Here is a 22200-nt window from a genome sequence, read left to right as displayed (position 1 = left end):
AGTTTGTGCGTGTTATTATGATATTTCGTTGTCACTGGCGTTGCTGTCACTTTCATCATGACCCCAAACAGCAAATGCTCGAGGTTCAGGATGATCAATGGAACGCGTTCGAGAATGGCCACGTCCTCGTCCATACACAAGGGAGCTTGCTGTTGGTGTTTTGACAGCTTCAAGGTCTAGTTCTCGATCCTTCGGTATTTTGCTCCTACCGCTTAGCTGGTGTGATCCATGAAAATTATCACGAGAACCTTGCTGAGTATTTTGTGAGGACTCAGGGGACGATGGCGTTGACGAGTGCGGACTTGATAAATCGAATCCAACATGACGTGTCGGAATACTGGAAGAATATGGCACAGAGTTCGCGAATCGACTAGGGGAGGCTACCCCTGAGTGAGGAGGAGGGGGTCGAGAGCGCGAACGCGATTTGGATTTACGTTTTAATCCCGACAAATGAGGTCGAAGGTCTGCCGCTTTCTCTTGGCCCGTTGCTTTTTCAGCAGACTTCAAACCGTTTGCCACCACGGCTTGATTGGACTCTGCTTCTGGGGATGAATCGTCTATGTCGAATTTGTCCTCCTCTTCGTCAGTCACCTCGTCCTCTTCATCATCAATTGGAGAATCCTCGGCCTCCGCAGAGGTTGGATTCTGAACCTTTGTCTCGGATATCGTGCCAGATCGCTTGCTTCGTTTTTTGTGTTGTTTAGGAGGACCCTCTTCCTCAACGACGACAAATGACTTTTGACGTTCACGTTCGTTCCATTTCAAGGTGCGCGAAATGGCATGAAACCAATCTGTTGACTGTTTGTCGGCACAAACAGTGGGGAACGGATATTTTGACGCTGTGACTTTGATGTGATCACCCTCTGAATTGAATGTTAGTTATTGTCGTCAAACAGTGCAAAAAGGAATCCAAAAAGAAATTCTTACGTTTTAGCTCAACGCGTCCTCTACCATCGAATGAAGCCCATGCAGTGCTCCTGGAATTGAATGGGACACAGATTCTAAGTTCCATACTGTCGGGTAGAAGCATTGGTCTAAAGGATAATGTATGTGGGCATATAGGCGTTATTAGGAGGGCAGGGATTTCAGGATGAACGAGAGAGCCTCCAGCTGATAACTATGTAACAAGTTAGAGATCTGACATGTCCGGCAATAATGTTCCCCACCGAGTAAGCAGTTGATCCCGTAGGAGTAGAGACAGTTAGTCCATCTGCTTGAACTGTGGTCATATGGTGCTCGTCACCTAGGATATTCAATTGAATTCGTCTAAGCCGGAAGATAGAAAAGTTGGAATCGTACCAAACAATTCTAAAAGCGACACGTATGGACTTGGACCTCGATCGACAACAAGGTCGTTCAAAACTTCGAAAGTTTCCGCAGGTCGAGTGGTGAAGCACATGATTTCCTTGTCTCTGGAACTACTTTTGCCATCGCCCATTGAAAAGCCGCCTTCAAGTGCCTCCCAACCCCCTTTTTCGATATTCTTCATCATTATCTCGCCCGTCTCACCCTTTTTAACAGCCTTCCGTCCTTTACCTTCTTCATTGGCAACTGCTCTGTACACCGTGCATGTAAAGCGCATTCTCAGATTAACTCTAATGCCATTATCAATAGCGGAATCCATGACAGCCTGATGATCAGCGAAGTCGAAATTAGTGAGGAAGCCCAAAGATCCTAGGGCAAATGGAAGGACAGGGGGGACGACTCGTTGGAAAAGCCATGAGGTGAATAGGACAGTTCCATCCCCTCCAAGCTGCTTATAAGTCAGTATGAATTAAGATGCATAATAACAGGATACTCCACTGTGACAACAAAATCAAAAAGATGAGGGCTATGATTGCACATGCTGCTTGTCCAGTAGCGAAGTTGGCCTTCATCATGGTCTTCTTTGTGGGTTGATGTGGACGAAAGCGAGGATACTGAATGGGTGCTGGATGTCCGACGCCTAGGGAATGGTACAAACAATTCTGGATGATCACGTTCGATACCCTCAGCGTCGAAACGTCTTGATGTTCGAAGTTGGTTGTCCACATATCTATCCTGAAGATGTAAGGAAAGAGTTTGGGTAATCAATTCAATGACATACACTACCAGCCCGCGTTGGGAGCCTCGTCTATGTTTAAGCATAAGATATAGGGCCAGTTCTCGAGTAAGTTTGATAAGTCGATTATCTCGGGCCTTTGTGACTATTAAAACATTTTGGATATTTGATTGAACTCGGGCGCGACCTGGAAGAAAGGAAAGAACGTGTCAGGATCTTCGCAAGGGGTGAAATAGAAAGGAATGATATACCTAGTTGTTTGCTCATTTCCCGTACACCTACGGCGGTTTCTGCCAATCGTTTTGTCAGACTGCCCACGAACTCGTCTTCGTCGCTATCATGAGTAGAACTGAACGCGGATGCTTGTGGTGAGAAGGTTGAAGATTGCCCCGGACTGCCTAAGTGTTGCAGATTTCTAGCGACCCCTACATCGCTACTGTCCACAAAATTTTGCTTGTTCTTAAGCCAATCAGTTAAATGTGCGCCTTTGTCAAGTTGCGAATGAACGAAGCAGGGAGAGTTTACTGGCTTGATAGAGGGTGTGTGTTGGTGGGGAGGATGGATATTTTTCGGAGACGATGGAATGACAGTTGGGTCGAGAGAAACAGGAGGGGGTAATGGATTTCCGTTTGCTTTCTTGGTTACATCAGGGGAGGTTGTCCACAGTTCTATGTCAGGATTCCAGTCTGACTGCTTGCGATCAATGTGTAGAGACGACGGCCTACTGCTTCTCCGGGATAGTGAAGGAGCAATGACTGATTTATTCTGGAAAGCGCCAAACCCAGGAGTGGTCGGTGGGGTGGAGAAAGTCTCTGCGTCTGGTGAGAGTATGTGGTGAGGACCTAGGAGGGTCTGGGATGTCGAGGACATCGTGGCCTGTTGTTGTGCGTCTGGATGCTCCTGTTTGAATGACGGTCAGCTCCAATGAAGTTCTCCTATTTAGAGCATCCAGCTCACACTAGGTACCATCTTGGATGTATAGAGTGCTGGCAGTCGTCTAGACGACTTTGAGGATAGTTATAAGATCTCTGATAAACTGATAGATTCCGGGTAAGAACAGTTGCCCGTTGCAACACAATCCCCGCACCAATGAGCAACTTGGGTGGGGCTTTGTGACTGTTTCAGGAAATTGCTGACTACAAATCAGCCAATGAGAATAATGACAGAATCTAGGAATCCATGGTGATTCTTTTTCTTGACCAGAAAATTTCTGATTCTCCTACATAAACCATCATGTCAACAAAAGCCAAAGCGACGTCGAAAGCTCTTCCATTGGCTGATGTTCTGAGAGATCTCGCCGTGCTTCGATCATCGGGTGTAGACATTCCGCAGATGTTCAATTTGAAGCAATCCCAAACGGTGGATGGGATCAGCAATACGGCAATGCCTGTGCAACAGTCAGTGGCTGCGTCTCATGATTTCGTCCGTGTTTCTCGTGCGGCCATCAAACTGCACGACTCGGGCAAAGTTGAAGTTGAAGGGAGCAAGGTCGAGGAAATCAGACAGCAGTACGCGGAATTGCTGGATGGCTTGAAGGACTAAACGACCGGGTTTGTACATGCTATCTACTACTTTGGACTACGGGGTCTTGACAGTATATATACAGTACGCAGCGCAGTGGGCGGACAGGGCGTTGTCGTTGTCAAAGAGGGTCCTAAAGTCCTGAAAAGAAAACCAGGGCAGTGGGTGTTATCGCGTCTGTTATTCGTTATATGATATCGCTAGACATTAATAGGCACGTGATGATGGTCTTATGAATTTGTTGTGCATGTTACTCCTGTCTGAGTTCGGAACGTGTTGGGGCATTCAAGTAGATCTTTTCATCCTCCGTCGTCAGACGTCTAGGGCTCAGGAAGCCATCCCGAGTCAACGTCGACGATAGTTATGATCATCATGTTCTTACATTTCCTCACTCCTCTGGTCCCGACCTTCGTGGCCCGCGTTCTTTCCCCCTCCATTGTCTTCCTTTCTGCTTTTACTCTTTTTTCTGCTCATCTCCAGCCTCCAAATTCCCCCTCTCCTATCACGCCAGTTGTCGTCGCTACTGCTGTTCCCCGTCGTGCCCTGATATTGACCTTGCTATCTCTTATCGCTTTCACCTACTTCTTGGATGGCATCGCCTTTGTTACTTTTGCAGTGCTAGACCACCATTGGCCCAGTCGTTCTGGAATCCCAATCAACACTATCACGGGTGTGATTGCCTTCTCTGGTTTGGCCGCCCTTGGAACATGGAAAGACGTCCATGGTATAGATGTTTGGTCCTTGAAAAGAGTAAAGGTCGCAGTGGCTGCGTCGCTTGCTCTTGATCTCAGTTTGACCGTCCTACTCACTCTGCATCTACGCCAACCCGAAACTCGTGCGTGTGCATAACCCCTATCTAATTATTGTGCTGAAAAAAAAATTCAGCTGTTTTTACAATTCGTACTCTGGTCCACGTCGTTTTCCCTGCCCTTCGAGTCTTGCTTCTTGCTCCATTGTTAGCGGGCCTCGTGACACCTCGGATAACTTATAGTTCTGTTCAAAATTACGATGATATAGAGACACCAGCAGTTGAACCCACTGTCTCCACCTTTTTATTGGCTCCGGAGAGTGGTCCACAATCCTCAACAGGATTGACTGCTGTTCCTGGACCTGGTGAGAATAGTAAATATGGCACATTCCGTAACAATCGCTCTACTCTGCAAGCCTCGGTACCGACAACTCGTGCTGCCACTCCTGCTCCCTCTACCGGTCCAGATACAAAGGTCTGAATTATCTTCACCGCGGTATTCCTCAACTGACCCAGCTTTAGTCGGAACCCAAACCAGAGATATCTTTTGAACCCAGCTGGTCAGAACTTTGGGCGCGTATTCGTCGCCTGTCCCCTCATTTGTGGCCGAAGAAGAATTTATCTCTTCAATTCGTTGCTGTATGTTCCATAATCCGTTTTTATCTTATTTCTGTCTTGATATGCATAAATTGCTAGGTCATTTGCATTATTATCCTACTTCTGGGTCGTGTCATTAATTTGGCCATGCCCATCACATTGTCGAAGTTAATCGATATCCTCGAAGGCCGATCCAACCAATCACCTTGGTTGTATCTACTGGGATACGTTGGTCTGCGTTTCCTTCAAGGAAGTGGAGGGTTGTCAGCTATTCGAGATGTACGTTTGTTCCTTTCAGGCATACTGCTGCAAATCTAATGATATTTAACAGAGTCTGTGGGCACCTGTCATGCAGTACTCAGATCGAGGTTTGTGGTGTTGCACTCTTTTTTCAACTAATCAGTAACGTTCTTCAAAGAAATGTCGCAGCTTTCTTTCGACCATTTATTAAATCTTTCTTATGCGTGGCACACTCGCCGCAAAACCGGAGAAATTCTGCGTGTCTTGGATCGCGGTGCTGCTATTAACCGAACTCTGGAGGCAAGTTGATTTTCAATTTCAAACGCACATGCAATAATCAAATATGTTTAAACCTTCAGTTGGTCCTCTTTAGCATATTACCAACGTTCATCGACATTTTTGTGGCCTTGGTCGCATTTGTTTACTTTTTTAAATGGACGTTGGCTCTCGTGATATTTGTTGTAATGTTCGCATATGGTGGGTGCGCTTTAGCTCGTATCCTGTTTTTGATACTCACTTACTACATCATGCAGTCTCCGTCAGCGTCATTCTCACCACATGGAGGACCCGTCTAAGGCGTCAAATGAATGAACGTGATGTTGTGCGTTTATGTTGTAAGATCGACCTTCAACAATGTCCTTAACCATGCTTTGCTTCAGGCTACTCGCGGTATTCACACGGACTGTTTACTCAATTATGAGACTGTCAAGTATTTCGGTGGCGAAGAGCACGAGGGACGACGCTACAGTGAAGCCATTCAAGAATACCAAGCTTTGGAATATAAAGTTATATGTGAGAAGCGCTCCCATTTCATTATATATATATATATAAATATTGACCCCTATGCAACAGTATCCCTCAATCTTTTAAACCTTGTTCAAAATTTCATTATAGTAAGTGTCGTGCGCGGTTCTTCTTTGATTTGATATCATAACCAACCTCGATTTCTGTTCTAGACCTCAGGCCTACTAATCGGCTCGTTCATGGTTGCATACGAGATAACATCGGGAGATAGTCCTGGAGCTAGTAAATTTGTATTCTTCATTACATATCTTGCACAAGTGAGTGGTTCCATTTAAATGCTTAGAAGGGGAAAGACTAAGTTATCCTCCAGTTATATGGTCCCTTGAACCAGCTGGGCTACATCTATCGCTCGGTCAATCAATCTCTTGTTGATACGGAGAAACTTTTGGCCCTGCTTAATGAGCCAACGGAAGTCAACGATAAGGAAAATGCTGCAGATCTCGTAGTGTATAATGGAGAAATCGAATTCGGTAGGTCTGATTTGTTACAAACACAACATGCCACTAACATTTGATTCTGTTCTAGAAAATGTGCACTTTTCATACGATGGACGGGCTTCTGCTCTCAACGGAGTATCTTTCAAAGTTCCGAAAGGTGGCTCTCTAGCTCTTGTCGGAGAATCAGGCGCAGGAAAATCCACCATTCTTCGCCTTCTGTATCGTTTTTACGACTTGGGGGAAGGTCAAGGTAGAATCCTGATTGATGGTCAAGATATCAGGTGAATTCAGTCTAACTCACTGAAGCTTTCTGCTCATTTCATCACTTGCAGAGACGTTACACAGAAGAGTTTACGGCAAGCAATAGGGGTGGTTCCTCAGGACTCCGTTCTGTTTAATTCAAGTATCCGTTACAACATTGGGTGTGTATATTTCTTCTGTATCATGGGTGTTTGTGCTCAATGCATGCAGATATGGTAAATTCAATGCTACTATGGAAGAGATCGAAGCTGCAGCCAAGTCCGCTCAAATGCACGAGCGAATCATGTCCTTCCCTGAAGGTAGTTGCAATATCGTAGGCTGCTGTCGACCTTGTCTAACATTTCGTTTAAGGTTACAATACCAAAGTTGGTGAACGTGGCATTCGGTTAAGCGGTGGAGAAAAACAACGAGTAGCCATCGCCCGAACTTTGCTTAAGAATCCTCCCATTCTTCTATTGGATGAAGCTACAAGGTAAATGAGACTTTTTTTTTGGTTCGTTTAATTGACGTCATTTGTGAAGCGCCTTGGATACTTCCACTGAAAAGGATATTCAGAAGGCTCTGCAAAATCTGGTGAAGGGGAGATCTTCTGTGTCTATCGCTCATAGATTATCAGTAAGCCATTTTCGTACAAAACAATTTCGTTGACATCTCATTCCGACTACGAATAGACGATAGCATCCGCTGATGTGTAAGGTTTAGTTATTCCCATTGGAGCTTTTGACTAACTTTTCTTTAGGATTCTCGTCCTTAAGGACGGTCAAGTTGCTGAGCAAGGAAATTTCAAGGAACTTATAGAACTTGATGGCCTTTTCGCATCGATGTGGGCAGATCAAATATCATCAAATGACGAGCTTGCTGTTTCCTTTTCTGACACTTCTGTCAAAAAGGAAGCTTCGGGTTATAATGTTGGGGCCACAATTCCTTCAGAGGCACATGCATTTGAACATGCCGTTGAGGCATCCGCGGCTGAAGCTATTGATACGGATATATCCCCAGTACCCGCCACATCGAATGACGAACATCAACCAGAGGTTTCTAGTCAAGTGGATTTCCCTCAAACTAAACATGACTCTCTTGTCGATTCTACACCAGAGTCCGATCCCCAACCTTCACAAGAGGACTCCAATGTTCAATCTGTAGTTATCGACGAACAACAGGGCACGCAAACGAAACTACCAGCCGTTACCTCTGAAATAGCCAGCCCTGTCGCATCTGCACCCATTGCATTCCCAAGTTCTGATTCTTATTCTGATATTCGAAGGGAGGAAACCCCTCCTCCCATCGTTTCTCCTCCTACGGTATCCTTCCCTGCTGTGACATTTGGTGCCAGTGTTAATTCTCCCCCTTCGCGGATTGGAACACCTGACCCAGAAAGCGAACCAAAGAGGAAGCGAATATCTTCACAAAATTTCCAGAGATTAGCGAGGAGGATATCTCTCACCACTCGACGAGGTTCGTCATCTTCCGGTATACCCGGTCTTAAGCGCGAGCAGTCTCCCAAAGTGTCCATTGACGACAGTCGCCCGGAGGGCAGCGGAGCAGGCTCTTCAAATGATAGTCCTGCTGCGAGTGTCAAGGGCGACGATAAGGGCAAGCTGAAGAAGAAGGAGAAGAAGGAGAAGAGCAAGAAGAACACTATGTAGTAAACTCTTCGTCCAACATCATCTTTGCTCCATTTTCTGCATCCCTTTTTACGACATGCATATCCTGCATAATTTACGACTTTCTCCATTTTTTTCATCTTTTTCCATACCTGACTTTCACGACAATATCTAGTACATGCTACATTTTGATTACGATTTGCCCTTGCATTCTCATGTCTCTATTCTCCATTTCAGCCATTACATTGAAATTTGAATAGATTTGCTGCATTGATTTAGAAAGGAGAAACTCTGGAAGTAACAGCCATGGCCAAGCTGTCACAGGGTTCTGTACAGCACGTTCAACCGACGAAGCTGGTTCGGCTGGGGATGGACATGTGCCAGACCTTAGTTCTGTAAGGTTCTGTATTAGGAACCGCACAAGTTGGAATGGTTCGTGCGCACATATTGGTCCAGCAACCAACGTCTGATTTCATGATTAGTATCGATAGGCCTCAATCATTTCTTGACACTAGGTATATTTTGGTGGATAGCATCTTATACCAGTTGGTATCATTCTGGCGAAAGAATGGGAGTACTTGAAGATACATTACAGTGAATGGATGAGGTAAATGTGACTGAGCGGAGTCCGAATTGATGAGTCGGGGGTATATAAATGTAAATTTCATCAAAACTGGCCTTTCCTTCTTACTCTTCAACCACCACATTCCTTCGTTACGAGTTTTCGGTCTCGGTTTTCGTTTCAGGTCTCGTATATCAGGTTTCGCTATTGTAAGAGATCGCAGTGATGTCTTCTAAAGTTTATGTTGGGTCAGTCTGCGCATTTGCCTCGGAGTTCCACCCAGCTTCTCCTCTCCTTGGAGGAGCTCGACTAATAGTTATTTGATACCTCATGTAGCAATTTGAGTTGGAACACTACGGATGATACTCTCCGTCAAGTCAGTTTCGCTGCTTGACATGCATATGTCTCTGCTTTGCCGTGTCATGATCCCTTATCGCATGTGTTTCTCAAATATAGGCATTTTCCGACTTTGGTCAGGTTCTAGATGTACGCAATCTTACCTCTTTCCCTCTTTTACCTGTCAATGTCTTGCGCGCTTGCTGTGTGACTGCTCCGCGTAAGAATGAGGTTGTTGACCGATTCTCGTTTAGTCCATCGTTATGCGCGATCGCGATACTGGTCGCTCCCGTGGTTTCGGTTTCGTGACATATTCCTCTGCTCAAGAAGCTGATGCTGCCATTGGTGGCTTGAATGAGCAAGAGCTTGATGGCAGACGCATCAAAGTAAATCTTGCTAACGCCCGCGGCTCAGGTGGTGGCGGCGGCGGAGGTTTGCTGATTTGCTGATTGAAAGTGAATATTTGTTTAATCCTGCTGTGTGTTCATTATAGGCTACTCTGGAGGCGGAGGATACGGCGGAGGTAATGATACCTAGGCTTTCAGCATACTGACTGTTGATCTAATGAAAATATTATCAGGTGGAGGAGGCTACGGCGGTGGAGGCTATGGAGGCGGAGGCTCGAGTGGCTACGGCGGTGGAAACGGTGGATATGGAGGTGGAAACGGTGGATATGGGGGCGGCGGAGGATACAACCAGGGATACGGCGGTGGTAATGGGGGATACGGACAAGGTTTGTGGTTAGATGGCAGCACGGCGTATGTTTACTGACTCATGAACAGGGGGATACTGATCGTCTTTCGTCTTCTGAAATCGGGGTTAACACAATACCCATTCCACACATTTTTATATCCTGAATGCTTTTTTTGCGCCATCGCCTTCGTATGAGCACCTACCAGTGTATTTACCATTGTAACAGTATGCACCATGTTCCAGTTGGCTTTTATTTGATGTGAATTTGTACTCGTCTCTGTCACCCTCCGTAACTCTGTAACTCTGTCACTGATGGGCCGTCCATGCCTCAAGGCAGTCACGTGTGAGGATGTTGATGTACAAATAAAGACCAATACTTAAGCGAGAGAATAAAAGCTTCGCCGTCCTTCGTCTTTCCCTTCATCATCCCCAGCGTCCCCCCCTCAAATGGCGGGTGAGGAGTATCCCCTCCCTGGCCTCCCAGACCCTGGTCCTATCATTACCGATCCAAATATTCAACCCCCTCGCCCCGCCAATGCATGGATTCTCTATCGTCGCTGGAAGGTTAAGCAGCTTCCACCACCTGCTCCTGGAGAGCCTCGGAGAAACCAGTCCGACATGTCGACGTTTCTGGCAGTGTGCTGGCGAACTGAAAAACAAGAAATCAGGGATCACTTTGACCGGTTGGCAGACGAGGCCAAGGCTGCACACAAGGCGCGGTACCCTAATTATCGATATCAGCCTAAGAAAAAAGACGAAAACAAGACGTCGTTGCCGAAGAAGATCAAGTCCGATCGTAGTGTGAGCGCACAATCAAATCCAGGGGGCTCCAAAGTCGAGCGTCCTGGTCATCCGTACCCTTCTTCGTCTCGTCCTACTCGCCTGCCTCCCGATCCTTTCCCGCCCAGCCCTCCACTATCTGCTGCCTCTTCTCCCGGTGCATCGTCATCTTCTGGATATGACGTGCAATCTTCACCTGAAAGTATTGTTGCTGATGAGGCATCTTTACAAGAGCTGAACCCTGCAACCCCACTTGTATCTTCGCCCCTACCACCCATTGAAGATGGAGTGGCTACCACATCCGCACCGGACGCCATGGCGCAAACTCAGAATCTTGCCTTGCAACTTCAGCAGCCACACCACCCTAACGGTCTTATCGATGGGCCGTGGAATTTATCTCTTTTCCAGGGTGGATCTTGGACTTCCATACCCTATATCAATGAGAACATTGGGGACCAATCAGCGGTATGCTTATGTATCTTAACTCATTCTTTGCTCTCTTTCTCACTCATCTACAAGGCCTTCAATTTTGACTTACCTCAGGGCAGTCTACCAGTGGAAAATATTCTCCCATGTGGTCATTCAGAGCATGGTCCGCACAAAGCGACGTGTTTTTTGGCTACCGCAGATGCCGAAGACACCACCGAAGCCCAACCTGAACTCGACGTTTCGCTGGGCGCTCTACATGGAACTTTCAGCGATTTTGGAGTCGAGAGCCATGATTATGCTTTGCATAATTCCTTGTTGGCTTTACCTGATATGTCTTTGTATACCCAGGATTTACATGCATACAATCTTCCCGCGGATTGCCTCTCATTTGTCACCGAATCCATCAATAATGACGATTACAACAACAGCAATGAGGCCTCCGCCTTTTTCTCCCTTTCCAATGGCAACGATGCATTTTATTCTCAGGCCCAAGGGAACCAAGCCTCCACCGAAACTGAAGGCGCCAACTCCTATGTTCCTCCCTCCGGTGCTTCCCAATCATCCACTCGCCGGGTTGGTGGCGATTGGAGCGGATTTGTCAAAGAAGACCTGTATGCTACCTCTCCGTTTGAGGTTGAAGCTAGTTAAATCACCTTGATGCAAGCACCTGTTGTCCTACCTCTATTTTCAGGTTTCATTTGTTTTCGTGTTTTCGCATCTTCATCCCGCACTCATATCTTGTCTCAAACAAGACGCACGTCACCACTTTCTAGCGACACATCTACGAACACTTGTTTTTGTAATGCTTTCGATTTGTCTTCTTTGCTTTTGCTGTTCCTCATCGTATGCTTTCTCTTCTAAATGTGCTATCTCATCCGATTTTTATATCCATCTTTGTTTCGTTACTCGTCATCTATCGTCGGTACGGCTGTGTATACCTGTATTTTAACATCTAAATGATAAACCCCCTCGATCTGGGAATAACGCACATTGCACAGCAAGCCTCACAACAAGGCCAATGCTTTCTTCCTTATGTGAACAGTTCGCTGTCAACAATTTCTTGTTCGCTATTTTGGGGGAACAATGGCTTGGGTAACAATGGCTAAAAATATATATGTGTGTGTGTACACCGCCGTGAGGAAATTTTTTTCCTTACATACATTTTATGACTATACACATATGACCCTATGCTGAAAGAAATGGACTCGTGGAAAGATTCTGCACGACCGTATCCGGAGGGAAAATAGCTTATTACCGAGTTGATTTCTTAACGAAGGTCGCCTGAAAGACCAAACTGTGTACCATTTACGATGAGAAACTTTGAGCGACTAGATGCAAAGCAATTTATATCCTAATTTTCGAAATGAACCCTATAGATGACGGCGAGTTTTTATCAATGATACCTCAGCCTGGTGGAAGAAGACTGGCATCCACAGGGCCTCCTTGATCTTCTTGCACCAATTCATCTTCCTCTGTCTTGATGGGTGTTCTGGGCATAGCCATAAGTCCTGCGGATAAATTCATGAGTGTTAATGTCTTGATCTTGATGTCAAGTGAAGCAAACCTGTTCGAGCGGCCTCCAGAATGCCAAATGGTTTGAGCAGATTGAGGAAAGCCTCTACTCTAGCTGTCTTAGCGGTGAGCTCAACGATGACGCTGTTCTCGCTGACGTCGACCACTTTAGCTCCAAATTGACCAGCTAGGACGGAAATCGAGTGTAAGTGCTGATGCTTGAGACGCAGAGCTTGAGAAGGGGTCATGGCAGGGACATGGCCTTCCGGGGCACCACTGCGTTCGAAATTGTGTGCTAATGTAGTTTCGCGCTCAAGCTTAGATTCTGATGGATCCTCTGACGCCCTGCGTGGCTCGTGTGAAGGACCACCAAGTAATTGTTCCTCCAGATATTCAGGGCCAAGAATCGAAACTTTGGCGAGAAGGAGTTCGCGAGAAATGACTTTGGTCTCTGTGTAATCAAGCACTGCCCATACTGGAACCTAAGGCGGAAAATTAACGCTGAATATCATGTCACAATAAATGGCTCACGAACAAGGTCCTCTAGCTGTCTTCTGGCCTGCTCCACGACGCCATCTTGTCCGCTAAGGACGAGACACATGCGACTTAAGTCACGAATTTCAGTTCGGCATACGACTAAGGAATCAATGTTGAATCCTCTCCCGGCAAGAATACCAGATACACGGGACAATACCCCAGGTTCGTTCTGAACAAGGCAGTTGAGAATATGCCTAGAGATACCATTAAAAACACGAAAACCTAGCAAACATGTAAGTCACATACTTTTTAAATGGTTGCAGACTCGGAGGAGGAGTGTTATACAAAATATTAGTAACAGCCTCTTCTGCACTGCGCGAGCGGGGCACGTCGGTTGCGGGAAGGGGAGGGGGGCGAATCTTTTGCGCCCGCTTATAATCCAAAGCCGAAGTAGAGTCGTCTATGGGCTTAGGAGGTTGTGGGGGCCTTTTAGCATCATTGTCTGGCCTCTTCAACTGAGTAGTGGTTGAAAAAAGACGACGAGGAATGGACGCTGGTGTTGAACGGGCGCGTAGAATGGCGGCCATTATGGGGGACGACACGAAATGTTAACAAACCCGATCCATTTTAACTGAATCGGTTTCGGGAATACCATATTTTCATTACATAATCAACTACTTTTGCACCCTTTTCAGCACCGTCCTGGCCAACTCTGCATATTCTAATGCGTCCTTAATGTCTTTACCTTCGGTTTCAGAGATTTTCTCCCAGTGTATAAGCCCACCCTCAACAAGCGTCCAAGCTTCAGAATCTGAATGTTCATCTACCCATCGGACATATTCGGCCTCTTGCCACCCGTGAAGTTTATGTGGTAACGGAATAGGGGAGCGAACTAAGATATGATGCAAAACAATTAACGGTGGCAGTCCCGCCGTATGGCTTTCTGACGCAAGTTCTTTATTTTCCAAGAAAAACAGGGGGCTTGTTTGACAATCAACTTTAACATGGTCAACAAACAACATAAATAAAGCAATACGCACCGCATAGCTCGAAGTGCACGATATTCTTCGCCTATAGCCTCTAGGTGATTTCCACGTTTGTTCTGGTTGTTATCGACGATAAAAGCATTCAATGCAAACTCGAGACCAGTCATATCGCTGGCCATCTGCAGCTTTCCACTCTCGCCAAGCGGGCAAGCAATTGAGATGTGCAAGACAAACACTCGAATTACATACTTGACGATAGACGCTACCCTGTAATCCAAATGTGAGCATCGCATTAGCACAGTCGCAAGATGCACTGACCAATCTCGACCGTATTCACCTATGTTATACCGAGCTATTAATTCAGACTTAATAAAGGATAGTTTCTCCGTTAGTTCCTTCATATATGAACTCAAGCCACCCATCCCAGCATTAGGGTCAACAGGCTTAGCAAAGTCGATCCGATGGAGCTTCGCAATAATTGCACTTAGATCACGTCGTATGGCTGTAGCAACAGGGTCGACAATCCGTTCAAAGGCTTGTCGCCAGTTCTGCAACAAATCGGTTTAAGATGCGAAGAAAACAAAATGTAACAGAAAAGACTCACCTGGATGCTAGGCTGTAGAAGCGCGAACACATTCGGCATGTGATCCTCGCTCAGGAGTGATAAACGAGACCATGTTTGATAGAAAAAATTTGTTAAATTCACATTCGAAATTTGCTGTGGCGAAGCCGAGCTCCCTAAAAGCGAAGTGGCGGCTCTGTCCCTCGAGACCTGAAGTAAACAAGTTGATTGTAGTCAAGATGAGGACGGAAAAGGAAACACCGACCGAGTTCTCTAGTCTCGATGCGATATTGTCCAAACATGTTGCGATATTTTTTGCCACTGCTCTGACCAAAAGTGGATCAAATCGTGCGGCATCGAGTTCATTCACCACGATTCTAGCCACACTCATTCCTTCATTTGCTCCTGGAGTTGTGCGAGTACTCCCCGAAGATATCTGACCCACCACCTCATTAATTTTGTTAGAGGATCTTGTAAGATATTGGGCCTCAATTGTCGACAATGAACGGAGAAGAAGAATGGTTTCAGGACTGCAGATACGGATTTCAAATAGTCTGCCATAGACTCTGATAGTGATTGACAGACCTTTGAAATGTGTCACTGTATATCGTATCTGTATGCACGGCTACTTTAGCGAAGAACTCGTGGAAAAGTCGCAAAAGTCGAGGAAGCCCGGTGGATAGCGTTTGTTGTAGGAAAGACGACCCTGAAATTCCAATTTGTGGAGTAGCAGATAAAGATTTTCCAGAAAATGTTCTAACCTTTAGACGAATCCTGAAAATGTTTTTGGAGGGCCTGACTTGATGACATCCAAAACGAAGAACTTGGCGTATTTTCTAGCACCTAGTTGTCTGTTAAGCGCAAATCTTGCTGTAAATGTAAAAGAGTCTTAACTTGCATGGCCTCGTCTAAAAACACAAGTTGGGTAGATGTATCCTTCTTCAGCTTCAAGACTTTCTCTAGTGCATAAACCTGTTGGCGACGATACCAATAAAATTGCCAGTCATAAACCATTGGCAAAAACGTTCGTCACCTTGATACAGCAATTGGCCATTTCTTGAAACATCGCTTCGAGACGGGTCCAAAGAGCTGCTGACCACTGTGGGGCAGTTACATTTGTTGGTTCAGTTCTTACCCGTGATCTGTAAGTATGAGGTGTACTAGGAGAGTTTGCCGCTAATACTGTCTCTGGAATAGGATAGATAGATCGCAATGACTTTCAAGTATGTAATACGAGAATGGACTGACCCTTGGATAATGCATCTTTCGATATCTTATTGAGATCAAATGTTCCGCGTATTCGATCTTCTACAGCTTGAGAAAGATCAGACAATAGACTTTGGACGAGGGTGGGGAGAACCCCCAGATTGTGAGCGGTTTGAAGCGATGATGCCAGCAAGGTTTGGTTCTAGGTAATATTCAACGCGACGGGTATGAATAAGGCTAAGCATGAGACATACAAGGGTAGACAGGCCATTCAACACCATGTTTTCCATCTCCGTTGTTATAACTGAACGAGCATCTTGAACGAAAGCTTCGTACGAAGAAATTACTTTGATGGAACGCAAGGATACAAATTCCCGCCTTGGAGCAGAACCTGTTGAATCGTTGTCTTCTTCTGAATTGTCCTTATCCAAAAGAGCACCTGGGATTCTCTTAGCGAACAATGCGATAGAAGCGATTGCAATATTACAAACCAAGTTCTGCTACACTCAACGCGGCTTTCGCGATAGCTCTTTCTTTTTCGTCTTCAATATCTTTTCCATGAGTAATGGTAGCTGTGGTGAGCTCGTCCTTGAAACCTTTATCTGTGCCTTTCACACCCTGAATCTCATTCATTTGCGCTTGCAACCGTCGAGCAAGAATGACAAATCGCGATGTCCTTCTCAAGAGATCGGATGCTTGATGCAACCTCTGTAGTCGCAAAACAAGTGTTTGAAGATTCTCATACGGTACGTGAACCTTGTTACGCAGTCTAAAATCCATTGTCAAAATAGGATTGCGATAGGTCACAGGTTCAAAGTGACGAACTTGTCAACCGAATTGTCCAAATCGCTCAATCCTGCTCGGACTGAAACAAGAGTTCCCGAAAGGGCATTTACGTTGGACGCTTGTGTCAGGAGATCCTCATGGTGAGCTGTGACCTCAACAACCATGGGGTGTCAACATCCAAAATTCTCCACGATAGTTTACCTCGTACGCACCAGGTTTCTAATTTGCTTTGACACATCTTCTATCCCAAAAGTAAGTTTTGAAATGGCCACTGATATATCTTCTTTCGCCACCGAGTCCTGGATGGCCTTTAAGTGCGTTGACCCTCTAGCCACTTGTTTGGGATCTGATGACCCAGAGTCGGCTGCTAAGATGGCATTTGCGTATTCATTGGGATCGAACTGAGAGTTGGCAAACACAGAATAATCTGGGATAACGTGTGTAAGTGACTAGATGTACTAAGATTGCAAAAAACAGACCGGCCATGCTCTTATACCATGCAACGAGTAGTGAGCAATGATTGATAATGTTTAGCCGTTGAGAGAACGCCCACCGTGACCACGTCCGGTATACAGTAGGAACGGCTCCCAATAAGGTAGTTTGGGGCCGTTCTGTTTGATGTCACTGGCCGATGTTCACTCGCCGATGATGATAGCTCCCCCTGGCCTCACTCAAACTGCGTCTACGGCCATTCCACAGCTATTCCTTATAATACTTTCGACATGGGCTACGACTACTATCAACAACACGCAAGATTGGGATGGGGAACAAATCAAGTTGATATTTAATCCAATTTCCTGCTCATTTAGTCCTCATTTCATTAATTTGTCATTTAGTACCAATTTGGCCCACCGCCTCAGCCTGCCTTTCAACCGCAGCCTTCTTGTACGTATGAACGAAAGAATCAATATTGATGCCCACCCAATGTCTGGTTGATCTAGGGGGGGGGAATGACTTTTATCGAGCACACGCTGCCACAGCCGATCCGTAAGCATCGTTGATCGTCTTCGATCCGCGTACATTCGACCGTGGTCTTGTGTTTCCCTAGGTATCTTTTTGATCATGCTTGGAATCGTGTTCGAGAATATGGCGGTGCACCTGCTGGTGGCATGGGTGTTAACTTGCAAGAGGCACGCCTCTGGCATAAACGGGCGTATCTGCAAAATGAACTCCATACATTGGCGCCCAACGAAATAGGTCATGCAGCAGCCTATGAGGCTTATAGGACATGGATTCACAACAGCTACCTTTACGAGCCTCTTAGTGGCGACGTTGAGAGACAAAGAGAAGCTTTAACTGGCCTTTCTGTTGCAGAAGGTTTGCTTGACCTTCTTCTCAGCTTCGTAGAGGTTGATCTGGAAGTTGCTTAGCCACACGGCTGTTACAATATTTACCGCGACCGGTAGACGAATATTCCCGTCTAGCTGCTACAGAAGCAGCTGCACATACAGCTTCATATATATTTTACCAAGTAAGCTTACTTTGTAAACAAAATTAAAATCCCATCACACTCAGCCTGGTCCATCAGACTCGCGACGACGATTATCGTTCTCGATCCCGTTACCGATATGGAGACTATGGAGACGATCTTTACGCTCAGGATGATAATCTCCTCCGCACTCGTGGTCGATCATATTCCCGTCACGGACATCGCTCTCATTCTAGACATCGTTCATATTCACAATCAGGCATAGCACCTTTCCCGGGGCAAGCATACTCTTCGACGTCCATGACAAACGTCCCACATACTGTTTTTCCTGGCTATGGTGATTCCTATGACTCCTATTCAGGCAACCACGGAAGCATGGGACACATGCCAGTTCCTTCTTTGCATGGTTCGTCATACCATCCAAACGGGGTGCCAATAGGATCAGGGTCTGCTTATGGCGGCTCTGCCTACGGCGGCTCTACAATGGGAATTAACACACCGTATTCCTCAGTGCCCACAGGAGTGGCATCTTCCTACCACGGTTCGTCTGTGAACGTTCCTACGGGATATTCTCGCAGTCGAAGTTCATCCTTCTCATACCCGCAAACCTACGGGGGCACCACCATGAGTGTGCCTATGGGCACACCCATGAATTCTTCTGGTATGGGCATGCCCATGGCCATGAGTGCTTCTGGTATGGGCGTACCCATGCCCATGAGTGCTTCCGGGATGTCTCCTATGGGTATGCAACCAGCACAGACAATTGTAATCCATAAATCAAGAAAACACAAACATCGCCACCATAGTCATAAGAGATCGCGGAGCTCAGATGGCGATTATTATGATTAAACCTCAGGTTGGTACTAATATTTACCACATCAAGTCACTTCAATTTGGCACTCGAAGCATACACAAGTGCTTAAATATTGCCTGTACAATTACCACTATGTAAGATATGCTAGGATTGCTTGGTCAGGGTCATTATTTTTTTTGGTGGAGCGTTTTAAGAAACCGTTTGGCACCAACGCTGTCGTTGTGTGACTGAACCGTACTTGATATATGTAAACAAGGACCAGAATCCATTGCTTATCCCTCCGCAAAAGCTAATAAATGGTTAGTATGGGATACTTGATGAAGTCGCGCGCAATCATTTTCAATGCATGCGGAAGGCAAGCATATTTCGCGATATTGAAATCGGGTTCGTTTTGTGAGGCATCATGAAACGCCTTCCGGGGCTGTGCTGCTGGAGGTTGGTTACCCCGTTTTGAGATTTTATTGATTTCTCACGATTTACCGGAGCGAGAGTATATAAACCTCTTGCTGACGTTTTGGCATTCTTGATAGGCTGGCCCTAACCCACAGCATCAAAACTTCGAGCTCAGTGCCCTTAGTATCAGAGTTGACCTCTGTAAACCGACGTATCATCGCATACACAACCCGCACGCATTATGACCAGAGTTCACACCCGTACCTTCTGCTGCTGTATCCCAGTTAGAGCAGGCGTAATTGTGCGCTTTTCATCTCCTGCTTCGAGCCATGAGACGTAGCTTTGCTAAAATCGATACCTAGTTCCTTGCCATCTTGGGATTGATTGGTGGCAGTGGAGTTGCCGCCATAGGAATTATCAATCTCAAACGCGCAGGTACGTTTGCCTTGTTACCTAGGAAAATGAATAAATACTGACGAACATGATATTTACCAGATGGAAGCAAGACGGCCTCGATTCTTCAAGTCATTATATACATACTCCTGGCGATCGTTGCCATTTTTGGGTACACATTACCTTTCTCTGGGTAAATAAACCATTATTGACAGTCTGTTAAGCTTGATTGGCGGCATAACAAGAAGACTTGCTTTTATTCGAGTGTATTTGGCCATGCTCTTCATCCATCTCCTCTTCAGCATAGGAAGCGGCATCTACGCAATTCACCGCAACTTCAAAGAAGCACCGAAGTACATTGCTGACTGCAAGAGTGGTTCTCAGGAAGTTGGCGTCATCAAAGTCTGCAATGACGGCGCAACTGTTTTGAAGACATTTATGATTGCATCTTTTATTTTTGCATGGGTACTTGAGACTTGTGAGTAAACCTATCATCGGTGAGTGTATTGACTGTCGCTGATATCTGCATTGCTTCAGGGGCCTGCGCCATTGTGGCTCAATATAATAAGCAACTGGCTGATGAAGAGCGGTCGCAGAGCGTTATGAAAGACACAGAGTCTTGGTGAAGTATCTGTCTGTCAGAAACCCAGATGTATCTATGTTACTGTCACCTTGCTGTACTATACAATTGGTTATCACATCTTTCAGTAGTGATCCCCACGCTGAAGAAGTTCAACAACTAACTTGTTTTCGGCACTTATTCAGAACATTTGTCTACGGTGCTCATCAAGACCCATCTGCTTGCCCGTAGCTAAATTATTTTGTTGTCACCGTAAGGATTCGGACGGCTATGCTATGCATGACTTACCTACTTGACCGAACTTAAAGTATGCCGATTACGTAACAATCCCATTAATTACCCTTTCGGCTGCGAAGTTGGTGGTTTCTTTGGTCTACTCAGTGTTGGTCGACTCGGAATCTGCAGAGCAAGCACCAACCTCAGCTACCACCGCCTAGAACTCCCTCATTCACCACGCAAGATCCATTCAACATGTCAGGGCCTGCCGCTTCCGCTGGTGCATCCAAGCTCTCTGCCTTCATTAACCATCCCGCTGGTGAGGCTTATGGTTTTCATACCTACAATATAGCTTTGTTTATTGGTTGAATACCCAGGTCCCAAGACCGTATTCTTCTGGGCTCCACTCATGAAGTGGTGTCTGGTCGCTGCAGGACTCAAGGATATGGGTCGACCCGCTGACAAGCTAAGCGTGTCACAGAATTTGGGTAGGAGCTTCACCCTAAAGTTTGATGCTTCAAGCTGATGGTTCCATGCATAGCCCTCACTGCTACAGGTTTTATTTGGGTTCGATACTCTCTTGTGATTACACCTGTGAACTACAGTCTCGCGGCCGTAAGTGATACCCTCCATGTACCAATAACATTCATTTAGCTGTATTCTTTTATCAAGGTCAACTTTTTTGTCGGCCTTTCTGGTATAACACAGCTAGGGCGCATCGCAAAGTATGTTATTGCTATCACTGTTACGGTAGTTCCAGACCTGATCACTGCTTAGCTACCGAATGAACAACCCTGAACCAGCCAAATCTATATAATTGCCCAGTCTCATATCCCCTTACTCCACCACGGATTGAAGAATAATCTTTATTCTAGAATATGATACACAATTCGAATTATTTCATTGCAGCAGACTATCGTGAACGCGATCTTCCTGCGGGGGCTTTAGTTTTGGTGGAGTCTGACTTTGGTTTGTCCGCAACGTTTTCTACAGTCCACCATTGCCCTGTGAAAATCTTTCCCACCGCGCCAGTTGCCATGTCTATCACCTTTTGCAAATGTGGATCCTCGCCTGGTTCTTGATTCTCTTGATATTGCCACTGTTCATGGACATTGAATGATTCCCATGGTTTGGGTCGTTGCGACTTGGGCTTATGTTTGCGTGATTTCTTCTGTCGTGAGCGAGGAAGACCGTCCTTGTCGTCAAATAGTGTCGAAAATAAGTTTTCCAGGACTGGAAGGGCACCCTGCACACGGACTGCATTCCCATTGCCATTGCCGATGAAATACCCCACTCCAGCCATGAAGACACCGAAAAGAGAACCCCATTTCAAGCACCAGAATATTAGGCGAATGAGCCACGAGGTGGTGCGGTACAGACTGAGAAGCGCCAAGTAGGCGACAACGATGGTGATGATTGGTGGCAATAGAACTTGCGCATTCCAGTTGGCAGGATTGTTTGATAACAGCGAGGTGCAGAGCTGTCTTATGGCTGTGAGGGCGGCAAAGGAATGTGAGAGCACTTTGACTAAGAGGGTGTATAGAGGAGAAGGAAGGACATCGGACAGATACTCAAGGATGAGGGTGAGGAGATCTGGTTGTTGCAGGTTCATGGCAGGTTTGACAGCGTCGCTCGTAGACCGCGTACGTGTTGAACTTGCAAGCCGACTCATCTCGATTCGACTCACGACGAACCAGCTCGGTTGCTCTGCGGCACTATCCGGACATGCCCAACGGTGTGACTCGTGACCCGTGACGGCAGCGATTCCTTTTCAGAAATGGGGTGCAACCTGC

The 22200-nt window shown here is 46.1% G+C and overlaps 10 protein-coding genes across 10 annotated transcripts; 5 read left to right on the top strand and 5 right to left on the bottom strand.

Moving 5' to 3' along the window:
- Positions 1 to 15: 15 nt before the first annotated feature.
- On the bottom strand, positions 16 to 2911 carry JR316_0002185 (ATP-NADH kinase YEF1; the record flags this gene model as incomplete). Its single annotated transcript, XM_047887980.1, has 7 exons — positions 16 to 863; positions 928 to 1117; positions 1167 to 1243; positions 1300 to 1753; positions 1804 to 2035; positions 2087 to 2186; positions 2293 to 2911. The coding sequence occupies 7 exons, from the start codon at positions 2909 to 2911 to the stop codon at positions 16 to 18; spliced, it is 2520 nt and encodes an 839-aa protein (XP_047752903.1).
- A 363-nt stretch (positions 2912 to 3274) lies between these two features.
- Positions 3275 to 3583, top strand: JR316_0002184 (uncharacterized protein; the record flags this gene model as incomplete). The annotated part of the gene is made up of 1 exon (XM_047887979.1): positions 3275 to 3583. One exon carries the CDS (start codon positions 3275 to 3277, stop codon positions 3581 to 3583), a length of 309 nt encoding a protein of 102 aa, XP_047752902.1.
- Positions 3584 to 3925: 342 nt separating this feature from the next.
- JR316_0002183 (ATP-binding cassette sub-family B member 6, mitochondrial) lies at positions 3926 to 8295 on the top strand (the record flags this gene model as incomplete). The annotated part of the gene is made up of 19 exons (XM_047887978.1): positions 3926 to 4397; positions 4448 to 4785; positions 4833 to 4949; positions 5007 to 5186; positions 5239 to 5275; positions 5326 to 5447; positions 5507 to 5624; positions 5681 to 5748; positions 5807 to 5939; positions 6000 to 6040; positions 6104 to 6208; positions 6262 to 6421; positions 6477 to 6669; positions 6721 to 6810; positions 6860 to 6948; positions 7001 to 7121; positions 7171 to 7264; positions 7321 to 7340; positions 7389 to 8295. 19 exons carry the CDS (start codon positions 3926 to 3928, stop codon positions 8293 to 8295), a joined length of 3405 nt encoding a protein of 1134 aa, XP_047752901.1.
- A 745-nt stretch (positions 8296 to 9040) lies between these two features.
- On the top strand, positions 9041 to 11701 carry JR316_0002182 (Glycine-rich RNA-binding protein 4, mitochondrial; the record flags this gene model as incomplete). Its single annotated transcript, XM_047887977.1, has 8 exons — positions 9041 to 9063; positions 9152 to 9191; positions 9272 to 9301; positions 9406 to 9583; positions 9645 to 9674; positions 9732 to 9884; positions 10278 to 11089; positions 11144 to 11701. 8 exons carry the CDS (start codon positions 9041 to 9043, stop codon positions 11699 to 11701), a joined length of 1824 nt encoding a protein of 607 aa, XP_047752900.1.
- Positions 11702 to 12457: 756 nt separating this feature from the next.
- On the bottom strand, positions 12458 to 13629 carry JR316_0002181 (Acetolactate synthase small subunit, mitochondrial; the record flags this gene model as incomplete). The annotated part of the gene is made up of 4 exons (XM_047887976.1): positions 12458 to 12561; positions 12618 to 13047; positions 13101 to 13296; positions 13349 to 13629. 4 exons carry the CDS (start codon positions 13627 to 13629, stop codon positions 12458 to 12460), a joined length of 1011 nt encoding a protein of 336 aa, XP_047752899.1.
- Positions 13630 to 13716: 87 nt separating this feature from the next.
- Positions 13717 to 17068, bottom strand: JR316_0002180 (Conserved oligomeric Golgi complex subunit 5; the record flags this gene model as incomplete). Its single annotated transcript, XM_047887975.1, has 15 exons — positions 13717 to 14023; positions 14083 to 14295; positions 14347 to 14576; positions 14633 to 14800; positions 14856 to 15120; positions 15176 to 15296; positions 15352 to 15433; positions 15485 to 15562; positions 15624 to 15778; positions 15839 to 15998; positions 16051 to 16235; positions 16288 to 16565; positions 16622 to 16734; positions 16795 to 17009; positions 17062 to 17068. The coding sequence occupies 15 exons, from the start codon at positions 17066 to 17068 to the stop codon at positions 13717 to 13719; spliced, it is 2577 nt and encodes an 858-aa protein (XP_047752898.1).
- Positions 17069 to 17304: 236 nt separating this feature from the next.
- On the top strand, positions 17305 to 18860 carry JR316_0002179 (uncharacterized protein; the record flags this gene model as incomplete). Its single annotated transcript, XM_047887974.1, has 6 exons — positions 17305 to 17358; positions 17419 to 17467; positions 17524 to 17569; positions 17631 to 17899; positions 17953 to 18053; positions 18111 to 18860. 6 exons carry the CDS (start codon positions 17305 to 17307, stop codon positions 18858 to 18860), a joined length of 1269 nt encoding a protein of 422 aa, XP_047752897.1.
- Positions 18861 to 19830: 970 nt separating this feature from the next.
- JR316_0002178 (uncharacterized protein) lies at positions 19831 to 20161 on the bottom strand (the record flags this gene model as incomplete). The annotated part of the gene is made up of 2 exons (XM_047887973.1): positions 19831 to 20032; positions 20100 to 20161. 2 exons carry the CDS (start codon positions 20159 to 20161, stop codon positions 19831 to 19833), a joined length of 264 nt encoding a protein of 87 aa, XP_047752896.1.
- A 501-nt stretch (positions 20162 to 20662) lies between these two features.
- On the top strand, positions 20663 to 21224 carry JR316_0002177 (Mitochondrial pyruvate carrier 2; the record flags this gene model as incomplete). The annotated part of the gene is made up of 5 exons (XM_047887972.1): positions 20663 to 20726; positions 20785 to 20895; positions 20949 to 21022; positions 21080 to 21132; positions 21185 to 21224. The coding sequence occupies 5 exons, from the start codon at positions 20663 to 20665 to the stop codon at positions 21222 to 21224; spliced, it is 342 nt and encodes a 113-aa protein (XP_047752895.1).
- A 96-nt stretch (positions 21225 to 21320) lies between these two features.
- JR316_0002176 (uncharacterized protein) lies at positions 21321 to 22019 on the bottom strand (the record flags this gene model as incomplete). Its single annotated transcript, XM_047887971.1, has 1 exon — positions 21321 to 22019. The coding sequence occupies one exon, from the start codon at positions 22017 to 22019 to the stop codon at positions 21321 to 21323; it is 699 nt and encodes a 232-aa protein (XP_047752894.1).
- Between the last annotated feature and the right edge of the window lie 181 nt (positions 22020 to 22200).

This window comes from Psilocybe cubensis, chromosome 2 (assembly GCF_017499595.1).
Source record: "Psilocybe cubensis strain MGC-MH-2018 chromosome 2, whole genome shotgun sequence".
Taxonomy (NCBI): Eukaryota; Fungi; Basidiomycota; class Agaricomycetes; order Agaricales; family Agrocybaceae; genus Psilocybe; species Psilocybe cubensis.
The sequence above is the reverse complement of the archived record's forward strand: the minus strand, read 5'-3'. Positions and strand labels throughout refer to the sequence as shown.